This window comes from Tenrec ecaudatus, chromosome 9, assembly GCF_050624435.1.
Source record: "Tenrec ecaudatus isolate mTenEca1 chromosome 9, mTenEca1.hap1, whole genome shotgun sequence".
Classification (NCBI taxonomy): domain Eukaryota; kingdom Metazoa; phylum Chordata; class Mammalia; order Afrosoricida; family Tenrecidae; genus Tenrec; species Tenrec ecaudatus.
This window is the reverse complement of record NC_134538.1, coordinates 2,131,359-2,148,330: the sequence shown is the minus strand read 5'-3', so window position 1 is coordinate 2,148,330 and position 16,972 is coordinate 2,131,359. Positions and strand designations below refer to the sequence as shown.

At 53.1% G+C, this 16,972-nt stretch overlaps 2 protein-coding genes across 3 annotated transcripts; one reads left to right on the top strand and one right to left on the bottom strand.

Moving 5' to 3' along the window:
• Positions 1-1,613: 1,613 nt before the first annotated feature.
• MRPL46 (mitochondrial ribosomal protein L46) lies at positions 1,614-8,106 on the bottom strand. The gene is made up of 4 exons (XM_075557865.1): positions 7,870-8,106; positions 4,650-4,833; positions 3,529-3,702; positions 1,614-1,969 (listed from the first exon to the last, which is right to left on the bottom strand). Exons 1-4 carry the CDS (start codon positions 8,095-8,097, stop codon positions 1,719-1,721), a joined length of 837 nt encoding a protein of 278 aa, XP_075413980.1. The 5' UTR covers positions 8,098-8,106; the 3' UTR covers positions 1,614-1,718.
• A 106-nt stretch (positions 8,107-8,212) lies between these two features.
• On the top strand, positions 8,213-16,550 carry MRPS11 (mitochondrial ribosomal protein S11). 2 transcript variants are annotated; one of them, XM_075557864.1, is made up of 6 exons: positions 8,213-8,306; positions 8,615-8,725; positions 12,469-12,567; positions 13,278-13,407; positions 15,575-15,640; positions 16,216-16,550. In XM_075557864.1, coding segments are annotated over exons 1-6 (516 nt in total). In that variant the 5' UTR covers positions 8,213-8,304; the 3' UTR covers positions 16,324-16,550. The 2 variants fall into 2 exon arrangements, with proteins under 2 accessions (XP_075413979.1, XP_075413977.1); XM_075557862.1 differs by lacking the exon at positions 8,213-8,306 and adding an exon at positions 8,378-8,528.
• Positions 16,551-16,972: the final 422 nt, after the last annotated feature.

The window sequence follows — 16,972 nt, the reverse complement described above, 5'->3', positions numbered from 1 at the left end:
GCAAGTACCCTGGACTGCCAAAAGAACAAACAGATGTGTCTTCCTAGAAGCACAGCCAGAATGCTCATTAGAGGCAAGGATGGGGAGACCAGTCCCTGCAGAAGGAGGTCGTGCTTGGTAGCTAGAGGGACAGCTCAAAAGAGGAAGGCCCTCCCGGAGACAGACTAACGCCGTGGCTGCATCGATGGGCTCACACGTAAGGACAAGCGCGCGGAAGGCCGCGAGCCGGCCGTGCTGTTCTGCGGCGCAGGCGCGGGAGTGAGAATCCGCGCGGGCCTGCCAGCACGGGCTCAGCGGCTGGCCGGTGGCTGCTCTGCATCGGCGCTAGCTGGACAGCAGGGGATCTCCAAACAGCTGACGGACGGCAAGACTGCAAATGCTGGGACAGGAAGAAAAGGTCTTTCCAGGCTGGATTAAAATACCCCTCACATCAAGTACACAGAAGACAGAAAATGGCCAAGAAACTTTCACGGAGCGCGAGGCTTCTCGAAGGTGAACTCACCTAGCTCTGTTCTTCCCTGAGCCTAGTAAGCCAGTAGTTGAGTCACGGTAAAATAATGTAAATGTGTTTATATATATATATATGTATGTAATGAGAAATAGATCTATGTACATGTATTTATAGGTTTAGCATTAAGTTAGCAGACAGACATTGGGCCTCCACTCAAGTACTCCCTCAACGCAAGAACACTTTGTTCTAATAACCTGGCATTCCGTGATGCTCACCTTCCCAACAGGATCACTGAGGACAAAGCGGGTGCATTAGCAAATGCGGTGAAGAAAGCTGATGGTGCCCAGCTATCAAAAAATACAGCATCTGGGGTCTTAAAGACTTGCAGGTAAACAAGCGGCCATCTAGCTCAGAAGCAACAAAGCCCACATGGAAGCACGCCAGCCTGTGTGATGAGAGTTGTCAATGGGAACAGGCATCAAAAACCCAGGAAAAAAAATCTTATCAGTGAATGAGGGGCAGTGCAGAGAGCGACCCAAAGTCCAACTGTAGACAACTGGACATCCTCTCAGAGAAGGGTCACAAGGAAGAGACGAGCCAGTCAGGGTGCAGTGTAGCACCGACAAAGCATACAACTTTCCTCTAGTCCTTTAATGCTTCTTCCCCCCCCACTATTATGACCCCAATTCTACCTGACAAATCTGGCGAAACCAGAGGATGTACAGTGCCCATTACAAATAAGAGCCCGTTACAAAGGGAACCCAGGACAGATAACTCCTCAGGACCAATACTGACAGTAGCAATACCAGGAGAGTAAGGGGAAGGTGGGGGAGAAAAGGGGGGCCATCACAATGATCGACATATAATCCCCTCCGAGGGGGATGGACAACAGAAAATTGGGTGAAGTGAGACATAGGTCACTGTAAGACTTTAAAAAAAAATAAGAGTTGATAAATTATGAAGGATTCATGAAGGAGGGGAGGGGAAAAAATGAGGAGCTGATACCAAGGGCTCAAGTAGAAAGAAAATTTTTTGATTCATGGTAAAATACTGCAATGCTCAATTTCAGGGTGGGAAAAAAAAAACAGAAAGGCACCCCAAGAGATGGCTGTCTTCACTGGGAGAAGCCCCGTTGTCTCCAAAGGGCACTTGAGCAAAGATCCACACAGTAACAAATCTGTTTATTTTTCAGCTAGTTGGTGACCACACCGAGTCCTGAGTTCCAATCCTAGCCATGCTTGAGCTCTGTCCACAGTGGCTCAGCCAGTCATAGGTCCAAAAGAAACCTGCTAACCTGGGCCAGGTATTTGGGTTTCAAATAGTTACCCAGCTCCTCCTTACAGACCCACACATGCCGGCTCTGCTTTGGGGGCTGGGGAAAGTCTCCAGATTGCAGGAGTGCCTTGAAGAAGAAGATTTTGGCCCCGAGGCTGCTCTCTGTCCGCACTGCCTGAGGGAACTTGAACTTGTAGTGGCCACAAGGTGCATTTCCTAGGAATTTGGCTTCGATGTTGTTTTCTGAGTGAAAAAAACAAGAGCAAACATACACAGGTTGACTACTGGGCGAATGAGGACTAGGTTCCTCCCGGTAAAGAGCCTCCTCCCTCTCCCGGCACACACAGCCCCTTCCACCCCCGGTGCCAGGCCCACTGCGTGCAGACTGGCAGGCACGAACACAGCTTAGAAAACCCCGCTCCGGGAACCGGAGCTCAGCCCTGTCGCCGCCTCTGGATGAAAAAAACAGGACATGACAAATAAACAAAATGAATGAATGAATAAAAGGCAACTCCGATTTGACAACATAAAACGTCTGCATGAAACCAACATAAATAACCAAAAAAGATGGGGAGGTAGTATCTACAATGTACAATACCGAGTTAATAGGCCCAATGGGAAAGGTACGGCATAAGCGTGAGATGACAGGTGGAAAATTGGCTAGCTACGTATGAGAAAGTACACTGGATCCCATCTATTCTCACATCAAAATCGGTAGCACAGGCTACGAGGGGCACTGCTCACAACGGCAAGGTCAGCAGCTCAAAACCACCAACAGCTCCACAGGAGAAAGATGAAGCTTTCTACTCCCCCAAAGATTTAGTTTCAGAAACCCACAGGGGCAGTTCTACACCTGTCCTATAGGGTCACCAGGTTTGTTTGTTTAATAGAACAAGGATTTAAAAACAAAAATCCTAAAGACTTGCTCATTCTGGGTGGTGATGTGCCAGATGTTTAATGTCTTCTAAATTTGTAAATGTTTTCATTAATTTTTTTTCAAAGAAGAAAATGTGGAACAGGCCTGTCTAATTAAAATACAGAACTCAAAACACCAGAATGAAAGATTTACACTTGTTTACATAAAAATCCGATCTTTCTGCAAAGAAAGAAAACCATACAGTAGGAATAATACTTTAAAAATATTTCAGAAAGGATTAATACCTTGAGGTACTTTTCAGGATGACTACAAATTAATGACAGGGAGAAAAACTAAAAACAAATCCAAAACAAAAAAGAACCAAGTCCATGAATAGTAAATTCATCTGAAAAGAAATAACAACAGCTTATAAACTAATACAAATTAAAATCACACTGGCAAGCTATTTTCCATATCAGATTGACAGAGTTAAAAAAGCTTACAGTAAGATCTCAGAGTATCTGAGCTGCACGCTGTTTCTAAGAAACCAGGGAACACCAGTGCCCTCGCACACAGGGCGGGTGTGCATTTGGATCGATGCTGCCACGGGGCAGGAGCTGCCCACGTGAACTGTGCGTGTCCTCTGAGCCAGCAACTGCACTCCCAAATATACCCTGGGCGCAAAGACGCGTCTACACGAACGTGACCATCCGGGCAGCAGGCTAAGCAAATTCACGCGGTGCCTGCCATGGAGGCCATCTGACCCAGCCCTCACAGCACAGGTTAGAACTGCCCCGGGTGCCTCCAAGGATGCAAAGCTTCACAGGAGGAGAGAGCCCAGCTTTTCCTGCAAGCAAATTACACTATGTTTATGATGTTATGAAATAAAATGCGTGCTCTGCCGGGAGCCTGGGAAGTGAGTGGCTGAGTGGCAGGCAGAGCTCACCGCAGAGCGTGGCCAGGACTCGCTCAGCTGTTCCCCGAAGAGTCTCCCCGGGCTGCCACTCTGCCTGGGGCAGCATCCAGATATCCTGGTCTCCGAGCTTCTCCTTGACTAGCAGGATAAGGTTCCGGTCTAGCTTCCGCTGCAGGGAGCTTTGGTCATTCTTCTTATCAGCTTCTATGAAGGAAAGGGTGTCACAGGAAGTACGGAGACTGCGATCTGCCAGTTACCAGTGTTTTGTAGCCTTCCTTTTAGGAACTGTCACAACCCCTCCCCCAAAGACACCTTATAATCTAACTACAAGCCGGGCCCATCTCCCTAACCTTGCCGTCTGTGTGGTAAAACGAGAGAACCAAGAGCTGAACTTCTCTTTTAAAAGCAAAACCAAGAGAACCTTGAGCCTTTGGAAAAGCAGCTGCATCCATACTGATTTAACTACTATTTTATGCATTCTAACATGCTTACTGACTTAACTTCCGGTTCTCCAGGCTTTAACCCTGAATTAGGGATCAAGGACTTTAACCTCATTTCATTTACCATATGTACTTACCATATGTCCTTGAGTATAAGCCGACCCAAGTATCAGCCGAGGCACCTAATTTTACCACACAAACTGCATTACAAATGTGCTGAAACACTCGGCTTACATTCAAGTATATATGGTAAGAATCTCTGGGTCATGCATTCGGCTGCAAACCACAAGGCAGCTCAAAGCCACCAGCTGCTCCTCAGAAGATGAGACCCCACAGGGACAGTTCTACTCTGCCCTGTCGGTCACCACAAATGAGAAGCAACTTGACGGCAACGCGTTTGGTTTTGTTGTACGATCCTAAATTAGGCGACAAAGCCAGGTAGCGTGCTCCAAGATTAAAAAAGCGAGAAGAACCATCCCAACACCTTCACCTCCCAATCAAAATAATGCCACCCTTCAAAGTATTGTATTAGGATAGGTGTGAGGAGCAGAGCAAGGACATTCTTGTTCTCTCACCCAAAAGCCTTCTCATGGGAATTTATTTGAAACTTAAAACACAAAGCAGGTGCTACCCAGTTGCTCTTCAGTAGGGGACACCACTCTTTCCCTCCTCTCCCCTCCCCTCCCTTCCCTGGCCTGACAAGGGCCACACCTGTTACGCGAGCTCCGGGTTTGAACTGCAAGAATGTCTGTTCCCACATATCTTCCACATCCTGCACCAGCAGTATCTCCTGGTCAGCCTCATCATAGAGGTCGGCTTTCTGCTTTGCCAGCCGCTGGGCTTCTTCCAGAGCCCGAAGCTCATGGTCGGAATACAGGCTTCTCTCTAACTCAATCTGGGAAGGTGGGAAGGACAGAAACCAGAGCAGATGTTAACAGAGCTCTAGCACGCTCGACCGGCTCATGCGCCACTGTGCCAACCCAACCAGATGAGCACACAAAACACACGTGCAGAGGCGACAGAGCACAAGAAAAGCAAGTTGCCTGAACTAGGGGCTTGAGTGGGCCTGGGCATCCAGAGCAGAGGCACTGCCTGTCCACTCAGCATGCTCCAGCCACAACAGCCCACGAACGCCTCACCAACTTTACACACCATCTTCCTTCTTCCCAAGGGTCTGTTCCGCACACTCGTTTCCTGGGAGATTCTTACTGGTACTCCAGACCCCAATTTAAATACTACTAAGTATTATTCAGATATCAAGATGCTTCTTGATGGCTACCAAGAGCGCAGTGAGCTAATAAAGCCCTGGGGCTTCAGTCTGCAAGGTCAGCAGTTTGAAACCCCCAACCGCTCCATGGGAGGAAAACGGGGCTTTCCACTTCCGTACAGAGGCCCTGTCTTGGAAACGCACATGGAAGCTCTATCCTGTTCCAGTGTCTCTATGAATTGGCAATAGACTCGATGGCAGTGAGTTTGGTTTGGTTTGGTCTTGTGCCTCCCACAATGATTGGGCAGACCGATACAACTAAGATGCTTGTGGCCCAGTCAGGTGATTGGACGGCCTGCTGATAGTGCAAATTAAGTGCATGGAAACTTCGTGGGAGCAGGAACATGTGAATAAGTGTAGGGGACCCTAACAAGGGGTCTGGTCAGTTTTGCCATTCATTAGGCTTAAAGGGACCTAAGGCCAGAAACAGCATAGGTGACCACAGTACCACCAAGAACCAGGAACCGAGCATGTCCTTTGAGCCGGTACTGAGAAACGTCTAGACCCCGGAAACAGAATTACAAGCTGAAACACCAGAGAAGGCTCAGAAGGCAAGACATGGCAGCAAGCCCAGCAGAGAAAGGGCAGCAGAACCAGGAGGTGGCATGTTAGGCTTCATGGCCCAAGGACTGAGGTGGCTGCAGTGGACATGCAGACCCCCAGAACAAAGAGCTTAGGGCTTCAGGTACGAGGCTTGACGGCCAAGCACTCTATCTGTGGGCACTCAGTGGCTCATCAACCCGAGTGAGGGAATGAGAACCACTGAACTCAGATCTACTGGTTTGGTTGGGGCCCTGGGCTCTTACTGGCAGACCTAAAATTTCGGTAACATTTTCCAGAGTAGCACCTAAGGGCCATAAGGAGTCCTGCATGGCCTAGAGGAGCTGAGAGAGCTATCCTGCCCAAAAGAAGGGCGACTGCCTACAGGCTGCCTGAGCCTAATCCAGAATTGTAGCCTGATGATCCCAAATGGCCACCAGTACCTTCCTTAAGAGGTATCACTGACTGAGTTCTCTGTGGCCGCTGCCCCAGCAGAGCAGAGCAGAGCGTGCCATGGGCAGGATGTGGGGGCAGATGGTTGTGAATTAGGTTGGAGAGAAGAAATAGGTTTAGCCTCTGCCTCACAGGAATCAGCTATGAGTTGATGTTGACTTAGATAACGACTATCCCCTCCCGAAAGTTTGATGATGAGGTCTGACACCACCACATCATTTTCACACTATCAGAAAGTTCAAATAAGGTGTCCCTGCTAAACACTTATAGGACTGTACTCTGCTTTACACCAAGTATCAGTGTCTGTAATTACATAGCCTCCTGATAATTTGGTTACTGACTGCCGGCCCCACTTCCCCCATCCCCACTCCAAGAGAATGAAGTTCTCTGAAAACCAGAGGGCACTTTTTCCTACTACCAGAGTCTGATACATGGGGGGTGACCAGTGGATATTTGAGATTGAGTAAATGAAAAACAAGGAAGAGAAATACATCACGTTCAGTAGACTAGGACACTAGCTTCTCAGGCTGTGGGGAAAAAGAACTTCCATTTTTATCTGTGTGGGGGCTTAAAAAACCTGCAGTCACTTTACTCCATTGCCACCCATGTCTTCCTCATTGTCTTCACACAAATGCAAACTCCAAAGGCTTTACCAAAGGCATCTTAGAGATGCCCTCCTCCCGGCACTTGCTTCTTCCTAACACACATCCCAACCAAACCAGACCAAATTCATTGCCATCAAGTCAACACCGACTCACAGTGAACCTACGGAGCAGGGTTTCCAAGACTTTAACTCTTTACGGGAGCAGCTGGTGGTTTTGAACTGCTGACCTTGAGGATCTCAGCCTACCGTGGAACCACTGTGCCACCAGGACGCCTTTCACATCCCAGAGCCTTTCTGTAAGCTCCTTCTGCTAGCACCTCCGTCAGTCTTATTAGCCGCCACGGTCCCACACGCTGAATGAACCAGACGAAGGACTACAAGTCGTCAGCTAAAATGAGTCATGAGAACCAAAGGAAAACCTCCTCCCTAGGAGACGGACAACAGAAAAGTGGGTGAAAGGAGACGTCAGACAGTGCAAGGTGTGACAAAATAATAACTTATAAATTATCAAAGGTTCCTGAGGGAGCGGGGAGGGAGAGGAAAAATGAGGAGCTGGTGCCAAGGGCTTAAGTGGAGGGCAAATGTTTTGAGAAGGATGAGGGCAATGAATGTACAGAGGTGCTTTGCACAATTGATGTATGTATGGATTGTGATAAGAGTTGTATGAGCCCCCAATAAAATGATTTTTTTTAAAGAAAAGAAGGATATTACTTTTGTTGATTATCTCATAGGTACACCACCAACTCAGTAGGCGGTTGGTCTTTTACAGGTAAGTGCACCGACGTCGACGAAGCGCTGATGGGGTAGTGGCGAAGCTCCCCTGCTAACCGAAACGTCAGGCGCTCCGTCAGCGCAAGCACCACAGCCTAAAAAACCCAACGGTCCAGTTCTGCTGTTGCAGGTGGGTAACGAGGAGTCGAAATCGACTCGATGGCACACAATGAGAGATAAAGTGACATCCCAAAGGCCAAACAAAGTAAGCGGTACCGGAATGGGGACTAAACCCATACCGGACTGGATTGCTTCTACGCAGCACCTCGAAGCAGGAGTGCGCGCTACGGCCCTACCTGCTTTAGCAGCGCAGCCATCTCCTCCTGCACCGGGGTCAGCGGCTTCGAGACCAGCGGCGGCCGCTGCAGGCACAACGCACCCAGCAGGCGCCATGGGGAGCCTCTGGGAGATGGAGCGGCCTCGACGGCCAAACCGCGGACACCCAGAAGGCCGGCCGAGCGCCTCTCCAGTCGGCACCAGCGCGGCGCCACCCGCAGCAAGGACCGCCTCACCGGCGCCGCCATGTCCCCGCCTCCCCACAATGCACCGCGGCGCCCGCCAGCCAATCGCACGTTCCCACAAACCAACGCGGCGGAGGCGGGCCGCGTGGGCCGCCGTCGGGACGAACCATTCCAAAAGAGAGGGGTGGACGAAGATCTTGTCCCGTTAACCGCACTAGAAAAAGAACGTTTATCTCCCGCCGGACACTGAAAGCATAGGTTTGGGGAAGCATGTAAGCGTAGTGGGTCGCTTTCATTGCGATTGTAAATAACGACGTGAGGGGGTATCCTTTCTGTGCCCCCCTCCGACATCAGTGGTGCTGACGCCGCTCCCGCCGCGCTCGGCGGACGCCGCGGACCCGCGACCGCTGGCTGCGGCCCAAGCAAGCCATGCAGGCTGTGCGCCAGGCGGGCTCCCGCCTCCTGTGGCAGTGGGCCCGGTCCCAGATGCCCGGGTGGGTGAGAATGGTCGTCCCGCGGAAGCCGCCCCCCGGCCGAGGGGCCGCCGGCGCGGTCCTCACGGAACTTTCCTTCTCTGCAGGGCCGGGAGCGCGGCACCCGCCCGGGCTACCCACGCGGGCGCCCCGCAGCTGCAGGGCGCGGCGGCCAAGGTGGAGGCTGAGGAGAAAGCCGCGGTCCCGAGCCGCTTCAGGTGAGGGCCTCCCGAGAGCAGCGGCCCCGGTTGGATGGCTGCCGGTCGCCCGCCCGCCGGAGGCAGAGAACCGGCGGTTCCCCAAACGCTGCAACTTGCCCCTTTGCTGTGCGTGACCTTGGGTCAAGGAAGCCAGAAGGGTCGCGCTTCCCAAAGGGGGTGGGGCCGTGGGAATCCATTGAAGGGAGCCCGCGCTCCAGGTAACCCTTGTTGGACGAGTCGTAGTGAAGCACCGCGCGGCTCTTTCCCGCGGAGGTGGAACTCGCGTTAGCTGAACGTCTGACACCCAGCGTGGCGGGGCGTCGGGGAGGTGTGTACAGAGGCGCACCCCCAAGCGATGAAACAGATGATCGTGGACAGTTAGAGGTAGTTCACATCCAGGCTGGTGGTTGCCCTCAGCCTGGGCACAGCGAGGGCAAGGTGCCGCAGACCTTGCTGCAAGTGGACACGACATGCACTGAACGATGGCTGAGAACCCACTGTGCGCCAGGCGCCTTGTCGGCTGCTGGAAATCCCAATACCAACGGTCACACGCCTCGCCACCAGTAGCTCCCGGTCTGTTAGCGAAGGGGAACAACAGTTGCATGAGATAGACTGGCCGGAGCTAGAATGGAGTGCTGGAACGTCGTATCAAAGAACGTGCCTTAGGAGATATGACAAGAAGATGCAGAAGACAAAAGGAAGCTGAGGGTTGAATTGAGTAGGAGTTCAGCTAGGCAGGACGAAGCGATCGTTTTAAGTGAAGCCACCCGTGTAAAGGCATTTAGTGCGAATGTACACGCTGCCCCCAGGCAGGTCTGTGATTAGGATGAGTGGGGACACCGTGAGAGATGGGAACAGCAACAAGATTGAGAGTCGTGCCTGGATCTTTGTATTCCCATTGTAGGAATTGGGAGCTGCAGCAGGGGTAGTAAAATCAGGATCCTGTGGTTGTCCTTCAACGATGTCAGGCCCTGTTCAAGGTGCTGGGGCTACAGGGGCACTCAAAAAGACAAGAATCTTTGCCTCATGCAGCTGCTAGGCGCTAGTAGGGATAGCAATAAATAACCCCAAACCCACTGCCATTGAGTGGATTCCCTCATAAACCCACTATCACTGAATCTATCCTGGCTCAGAACGACCCTATAGGACAGAGTGGAGCTGCCCCTGTGGGTTTCTGAGGCTGTAAATCCTGATGAAAGTAGAAAACCCCATCTTTCTCCCAAAGAGAAGCCAGTGCTTTCAACTACTGACCTGGTGGTTAGAAGCCCAGCATGCAGTTCACTGGACCACCGGGCTCTCTCTGACTCTGAGGCTGCAAATCTTTACAGCGACCAAAAGCTTCATCTTTGTTCTGTGGAGTGGCTGCCAGGTTTGAACCACTGCCCCGGCCGGCAGTGCCTCCAGGGCACCTTGATAGGCAATAAGGACCAAGTCACCATGGTCATTGGGGTGATGGGAAACGGGGCAGGTGTTTGTAGGGAACAGCAGGAAGGAACCCAGCTAAGGCGAAAGCCTGTCGGAGAAGGGAGACTCCAGCGGTTATCACAGGTGATGGAGCAGGCGTTGTTGCTTAGGGGCAGTGAGTGTGTTAATGGTGGTGGAACGTGTGGGAAAGGATGTCAGTGATGGCTGTACAACATGAAGAGTATAATCAATGGCACTGAGTTATACCTGTGGAAGTGGTGGAAGAGGAGAATGTTTTTTTTTTTGTTGGGGGGGTTGTTCATTTGTTTGAAGAATGTTGTGTATATTTTGCCACAAAGAATTATAATAACAAGGAGTACAAGGAAGAAGACAGGTTTGCAAATTGATTATTTTTTTTTTGCAAATTGATTGTGATGATGATTGTGCAACTCTTGATGGGCTTGAGTTATTGACTTGTATGACATGTGCATGAAGTGCCAATAAAACTTAAATAAAATAAAGTTCCTGCTTGCTTAGTGCCCCAAAAAAATACTCAAATAGTTCCCACTTTGAGAGAGAGAGAGAGGACATCACGTCAAAAGCAGGAAACTTGGAAGCCCAGAAGAACAGGGCAGACCTGTGAGGATCGGACTCTCACCAGCTCTGCTATAGTGGCAGTTAGGAGGGGAGAGCAGACATGGGCTGCCATGTCCCGTGTGGCGACTTTGGCCATCCTTTCTTGCCTGGAGGCCTCCCACAGTGTTCTCAGTGTAGCTGACCGCCCCCTGCCTCCACCTATTCCCCTCCAGTCCGTTCCCTTAAAGACCGACAGCCTCAGAAACAGTGCAGCAAGTCTACACTCTGCCCTTCCAGAGACACAGCGAGTTGGCATCCACTCGTGGCAGTGGGTTGTGGGAGGGTCTGTACCAGAATCTGATTTCTGCCCATGGGCAGATGGGAATGGTACGAGCCCTCTCAAATGCTGACTGGCATCAAACACCCGTGGGTTTGAACAGAAGAAGGCACCGCTTGGTGACAGAACTCTGAGCAGGTCTCCTCGATAGAGGGCCTGGCTCCCTGGCTGGCTCCTCCCCGGGCACCTTTGCTTTTCTCTCTGAACATGTGTGCTTACCTAGGGGTGGCCGGAGGACAGGCTGGGCCGTGATGGTGAAAGATCTTGAACTTACACAAACCCAGACGCCCTGCCCATTGCCACCGCATCAGTCCCAACTGGTGGCCACTCTGTCGGGCAGAGCAGAGCATCCCCATGGGTTCTAGCCCTGTAACGTTTTTTTCTCCCATGGAGTCCCGGCAGATTGGAACTGTGAAGAGTTTAGTGCACCAGCCACTGCGTTACCAGGGCTCTTTCCCTTTCACCAGGAGTGTTTGTAGCAGGCTCCCGGGTCCCGCCCTGCAGCCTGGGGTGTGGCGCAAGCTGGCATAGGTGGTTCTGAGGCTGTGGAGAGAATCACTGGTCCGATGCAGAGTTCAGGCAGGTGACAGGCCAGCTGATGAGCTCAAAAAACCCTCAAAACTCCCTGCCATCAAGTTAATGTTGACTCATAATGACCGTATGGGGTTTCCAAAGCTGTTTACAGGAATAGAAAGCCCAGTCTTTCTCCCGAGGAGCCGCTGGTGGTTTTGAACTGCCAACGGTGCAATCACAGCCCGACGCATAACCGCTATACCACCAGGGCTCCGTAAGTGATGGACTGGGTCTGGCCAGTAGACACAGCCTGTCCTGGGGCCCCGACCACGTGTGTGTGTGTGCGTGTGTGTGCGTGCGCGCGTGTGTGCGTGCGCGCGCTCTGGCTGCTGCTGCTTCCCTGTGTCAGGCTCAAGTGCGTGTGACATTTGCCACCAGGCCCTCCCAAACTCTGCTTACAGAGAGACTGGGTTTTGTTGTGTTTTATTTTGGTATTTTGGTGGTTTGGATTTGTTTTTCATTTTAATGTGTGCAGTTATGACAAAAATTTCAATGATCTTTTATTGTTTATGAAGTGGGGAGCGATGAAAGAGGAAATGGAGTCGTGATTGTATGTTTTTTTAAGTTGCAAGCAGAGTAACCTACGGAGGACTGGAAAATCAAGGAGGTGGACTTTTTTTTTGGCATTCTCTTTTTCCATAGCGCAAGTCCTTAGATTGGTCCAGAACCAGCAAGTCAGAAAAGAGCCTCACCAGCCCAGGGTGCAGGCAGCTACCCCTCAGCATGTCCGGGGCAGCGGGTTATGGTGATCCAGTCTGAATTCTCCTGACCCTTTGGAGTTTTATTTTCCCTTTTCATAAGCATCTGCTGTGTGTCTTTGCTTTAAGTAATAATGACGATGCCATTGTGAATAAATCATTTCTAATTGCAGCATTTACCCTCCATTTCCGGGAGAGGAGAGCTCGCTGAGGTGGGCAGGAAAGAGATTTGAGGAAATCCCAATTGCACACATTAAGGCCTCCTACAACAAGTGAGCAGGCCGTCCTGCGGGCCGGGGCGGGCTGGTTTGGGTTGGGTCTGGCCAGCAGTGGCTCTCTTTTCCCCTCAGGGAGGGGCATGGTAAGGGCTGATGTGGAGAGCCCCGGGCTCTATTCTTTTTATTGTGGGGGAGAGGCCAGGGAAGGACCGCCTTCTGCCTTTTTAAAAGCATTCATACAAGCCTGGAATAAAATGGGAGTATCGTAAGATTTCTTCTCTTACCTTGGGAATAGTACAAGGGGGCTTAAAAAGTGGGGAAATTCTGTCTTTCCACCCATCGTTTCCACAAACTTTCTGAAGCCCCTCATATTTCCTGGTTCACACGTGGGAAGGGTTCATCCCAAAGTGAAGGTGGTCATTAGCATTACGCAGCCGTGGGGCAAAGGGCCAGTAACAGAAATAAGGTGGGAGACAGATACAATTCGGGAAGATACAGTTTGTTACTAGAAACCAGGAGGAGGTGGGTCCATCTCCATATCATTGTCATGTGGGGCAGTGTTGGGCCCCAGAGCAGCGTGAAGCCATTTAGAAAGCAGTGTGCACCTCTGTGCGCCAGACCAGCTGCTGCCAGATTATATAAAGCCCAAAGGGGCCACTGCCGGCATCTTCCCCTGCCCAGGCTTTTTGAAAAGAAGCAGTGAGCTTTCGCCGTCTCTGAGCAGTAGCGATCTCCTGCACAAACACAGTCCCTTCTGTCCCCAGCACCCAGATTCAGGTCGTGTCTGCCACACACCAGCCGCTGGCCCGGGCGTCCTGTGGCACCGAGGGTTTCCGCAACGCCAAGAAGGGCACCGGCATCGCAGCGCAGACCACAGGCATTGCGGCGGCGGCGGTAAGTGGCGCCCTCCAGCCCCTCTGGGGCACACTGCTCCCTCTCCTTTGACCCATGTTCAAAGCAGCAACAGGGTATCCACCCAACACCAAGTGCTTTGATGAGGCCTGTGCAGTGGCTGCCCTTTTCTCCCAGCTTCCTCAGCGCAGTGGGACTCACAGTGGCTCATTCCGGGGGATCCAGGAACCAGGCCCTGACAGCTGTCCTCCCAAAGCCAGGGCCGGTGGTGACACGCCGTCAGGAGCGTGTGAGATGGGATGGTGAAGACGCACGCCTCAACAGCGTGAGCGAGAGCTGTTGCCATCACACCTTGAAGCCCGTAGACAGTATGCTGCTTCTGGTGTATTTACTATGCATCAGCTGTGTGCTGGGCACTTTATATGTGATCTCTAACCCACAAACCAAACAAGGACAGAGCAGAACTACACAGGGCTTCCAAGACCTTAAGTCTTTACAGAACCAGGCTCCACATCTCTCTCTAAAGAGCACACTAGAACGGCACAGCGAGTAACCCAGCGCTTCACTGCTGCGCCACCAGGGCCTTCCGTGTTATTCACATTCTCATAGGGCTTCCAGCCTGGCCTGCCCAGTTCACTCAGGGCCAGGGAGGCCAACCCCGAGGCCTGACTCTGAAGTGTGGATGAACGGGGACGGTGCGTGTGGTAGGAGAATTGCAGCCAGCGCCCCCATGTACATGACACAGCAACCAGGCCTCGTGACGGCCAGTCGGAAACCTGGTGCCCTGCTCGGAGGGGCAGCCAGCCACAGCGTGCTTTGAGCAGGTATTGCTCTCCACAGCCCTGGCAGTGGCCCAGTCAGTCTCCCACAGCAAGGACTGCCTTCTACCCGGACTGACTCCCGTGCAGTCCCCTTCACCCACTCTGGAACACATGAGGCTGCTGATTGCCCATCATCAGTGGTGGCCCCTGGAGATGCAGCACGTGGGACTGGTTCAGAGTCCTGCCCCTGACCAGTTCCACTTTCCGTCTGATTCCAGCGGTGGCCCCAGGCACCTGCGTTTCCTCCTGCAGCCCAGGCCTCTCCGATGCTCCACGCGCAGGCACTGCCCACCAGGGGCTTCTCAGGAAAGTGCCCGTGTCAGTGGTCTCCACGGTGGGAACTTGCTAGCTGGCCAGTGGAGGCCAGAGCAGACATTGCTAAAGGAACCGTGTCCCTGTTCGCAGCCACCTCTGCACGGTGGCTGATGGACACACCCTGTGCACATTCCAGACTCCCTATCACGACTTGCTGATGTAATCAAGAACAAGGACGAACGACAGAGATTTCAGATGGGATTTCAGATTTCTAGCTGGGTTTTCAGGCCCAAGCTTAAAAGTCCAGGGCACCTCCTAAACCTAGAATTCTGCTTGGTAACCCTTGGGAAAACACAGGCAGTAATTAGGATTCGCCGCTAGGTGGCAGTGCTGCCGCGGGTTCCCTGAAAGCCAACCCCACCTCAGGCGGTTCCAACTGGAGCCACCAAGTACTGGGCTTCTAGGCCTCCATTTGTTATGGGGGCAGACGGCGAACTGCCAACCTGGCCAGCAGTCAAGTGCTCATCCCACAGCACCACCAGGGCTCCTTAGAGAGCCCCTGACACGAGGTGGCTGGCCAGCCCTTGTGTACCCAAGGACTGCTCTGTTTTCCATGGCTGACTGTTTAGCAGTAGATCTGCAGGCCTTTCTTTTGAGCCACCGCAGGGTGGACTTAAACCTGCAACCTCTGGTCAGCAACCAGTGCCCGGGTACCTGGCCCAGCCTCCTTTAATTCCAGGGCTCCCCAAGAGTTCCATGATCTCTCTGTCATCTGCCTCTGTGTCTGTCTGGCCACCCATTCAGCTGACCACGTGTGCCGTGTGTGTGGAGCTTGTAACCCTGTGGCTCCAGGTGGCAGCAGTCCATATTTGGGTATAGTGGTTCCCCCAAGGCAGGGAAGCTGCTGCTCCAGCTGGTTAATCCTCCGGCTGCTAGCTGTGAGGTTGGCAGTTCAAAGCCACCAGCCACTCTGAGGAAGAAAGCTGAGGCTGTCTGCTCCAGGGAAGCCTTACGGCCTTGCCACACTGCGGAGTTCTGTTCTGTCCTTAACCCCTATGGGTCTGGCCCATCACCACAGCGGGGGGGTTAGGGGTGCTTGGCCTGGGGCACTAACTGATGGCTGCTCTCTCTAGAAAGCTACGGGGAAGGGTGTGACCCACGTCCGAGTCGTGGTGAAAGGCCTGGGGCCCGGGCGCCTGGTGAGTATGTGACCTAGTAGCTACTCTGCCGTGTGTGCTGCATCCTGGGCTCGGAGAGCCACAGTGGGGAGCCAAGCCTGAAGTAGGCTGACTGGGCTCACCCCCTGGCTCTTTAATCGGCTCAGCCTCTCAGAGCATCCACCAGACACTTCCTGAGTGTGGGGGCAATGCGAGCATGTGCCTGGGTGGGCGGGCGCCTCAAAAATGAGGGGAGGGTGAGCGAGGGGGCGAGGTCACAGCAGGCAGAGGAAAGTACACAAGCCGCTGGTGCTGCGGTCCTGGCGGTTCTGACCCAACAATTACAAGCCGTGGCCTTCCAGAAGCAAGCCACCACCAGGCCTTTCTTCCAAAGTGCCTCCTGGGGGTTTGAACTGCGGGCCTTTCAGCTGGTGGCCCAACACTTAGCCCTGGGCCTCCACTGCAGACGGAAAGCCACGGTGGGCAAGGCTGCCGGGGCGACAAGGCCAGGACAGTTGAGGGGTGGGCCTGCAGGTGTGGGTGGACACCAGGGCTGAACTATTGGGCTGGATGGTAAGGACCAGCCCTCCCGAGCCCTGTCTACTCTGTCTTTCCAGGCTGCTATCAAGGGGCTGACCATGGGTGGCCTGGAGGTGATCTCCATCACAGACAACACCCCCATCCCACACAACGGCTGCCGCCCCCGTAAGGCACGGAGGCTGTGAGGACAGGAAGCCGGAGCCTGACCAGAAGTCATGTCCAGCAGGGCCTCGCCAGAATGCACCGTGAAGGACTCGCCTCCTCATGCGGCGGCAGCCTTTGCCTCTCCTTTGGCGCAGATGAGAGGCCAGGCCGGGCCTGCATAGGAGGGGACAGCTGGGGCCCAGGCGCCAGCCAGTAGACCTTGCTTCTCCAAAAAGAAATAAAAGTATGTCCCTGCCACGTGGCATAACCTGTGAGTCTGCTTCCGGAGGGGAGCCAGTCCTAGCCCTCCCTCCCTCCCTCCCGCAGCGAGCTGGATGGGGAGTTCACATGCAGGCGCAGGCTGATGCTCTCCTAGCACCGGCCTCTGCTCCCAGCCACCCTCAGATCGAGGCGTCCCGAACTCAGCAGAGCAGCTGTCTCTCAGTTTGTGGTTCAGCGGCAAGCGGAGAGTGGTTGCCCCCACCTCTGGTGCCGCAGTGTGAGATGTCTGAGCAGGGCTGGGGAACCCCGGTAGTGCTGACCCGTGGGTGCCGACCCAAGACTCCTCCATAGGAGCTCTGGGTGGCCAGGGGCCTCAGATAGCAGAGCACTAGGGAACTTGCTGCCCCCAAACAAAGGCAGGTCCAGGAGCAGAGGGGCGGTGGGTGGTGGTTGACACGTCAATGCAAG

What these genes read in the sequence shown, in the direction of transcription:
- MRPL46 (XM_075557865.1), bottom strand. Translation starts at nt 8,097, where the DNA reads ATGGCGGCGCCGGTGAGGCGGTCCTTGCTGCGGGTGGCGCCGCGCTGG. An exon ending in TGGCTGCGCTGCTAAAGCAG is followed by an intron (nt 4,834 to 7,869) that starts GTAGGGCCGTAG and finishes CCACCTTCCCAG; the next exon opens with ATTGAGTTAGAGAGAAGCCT. An exon ending in ACCCGGAGCTCGCGTAACAG is followed by an intron (nt 3,703 to 4,649) that starts GTGTGGCCCTTG and finishes TTTCCTTCATAG; the next exon opens with AAGCTGATAAGAAGAATGAC.
- MRPS11 (XM_075557862.1), top strand. Translation starts at nt 8,464, where the DNA reads ATGCAGGCTGTGCGCCAGGCGGGCTCCCGCCTCCTGTGGCAGTGGGCC. An exon ending in GCCCGGTCCCAGATGCCCGG is followed by an intron (nt 8,529 to 8,614) that starts GTGGGTGAGAAT and finishes CCTTCTCTGCAG; the next exon opens with GGCCGGGAGCGCGGCACCCG. An exon ending in ATTAAGGCCTCCTACAACAA is followed by an intron (nt 12,568 to 13,277) that starts GTGAGCAGGCCG and finishes TTCTGTCCCCAG; the next exon opens with CACCCAGATTCAGGTCGTGT.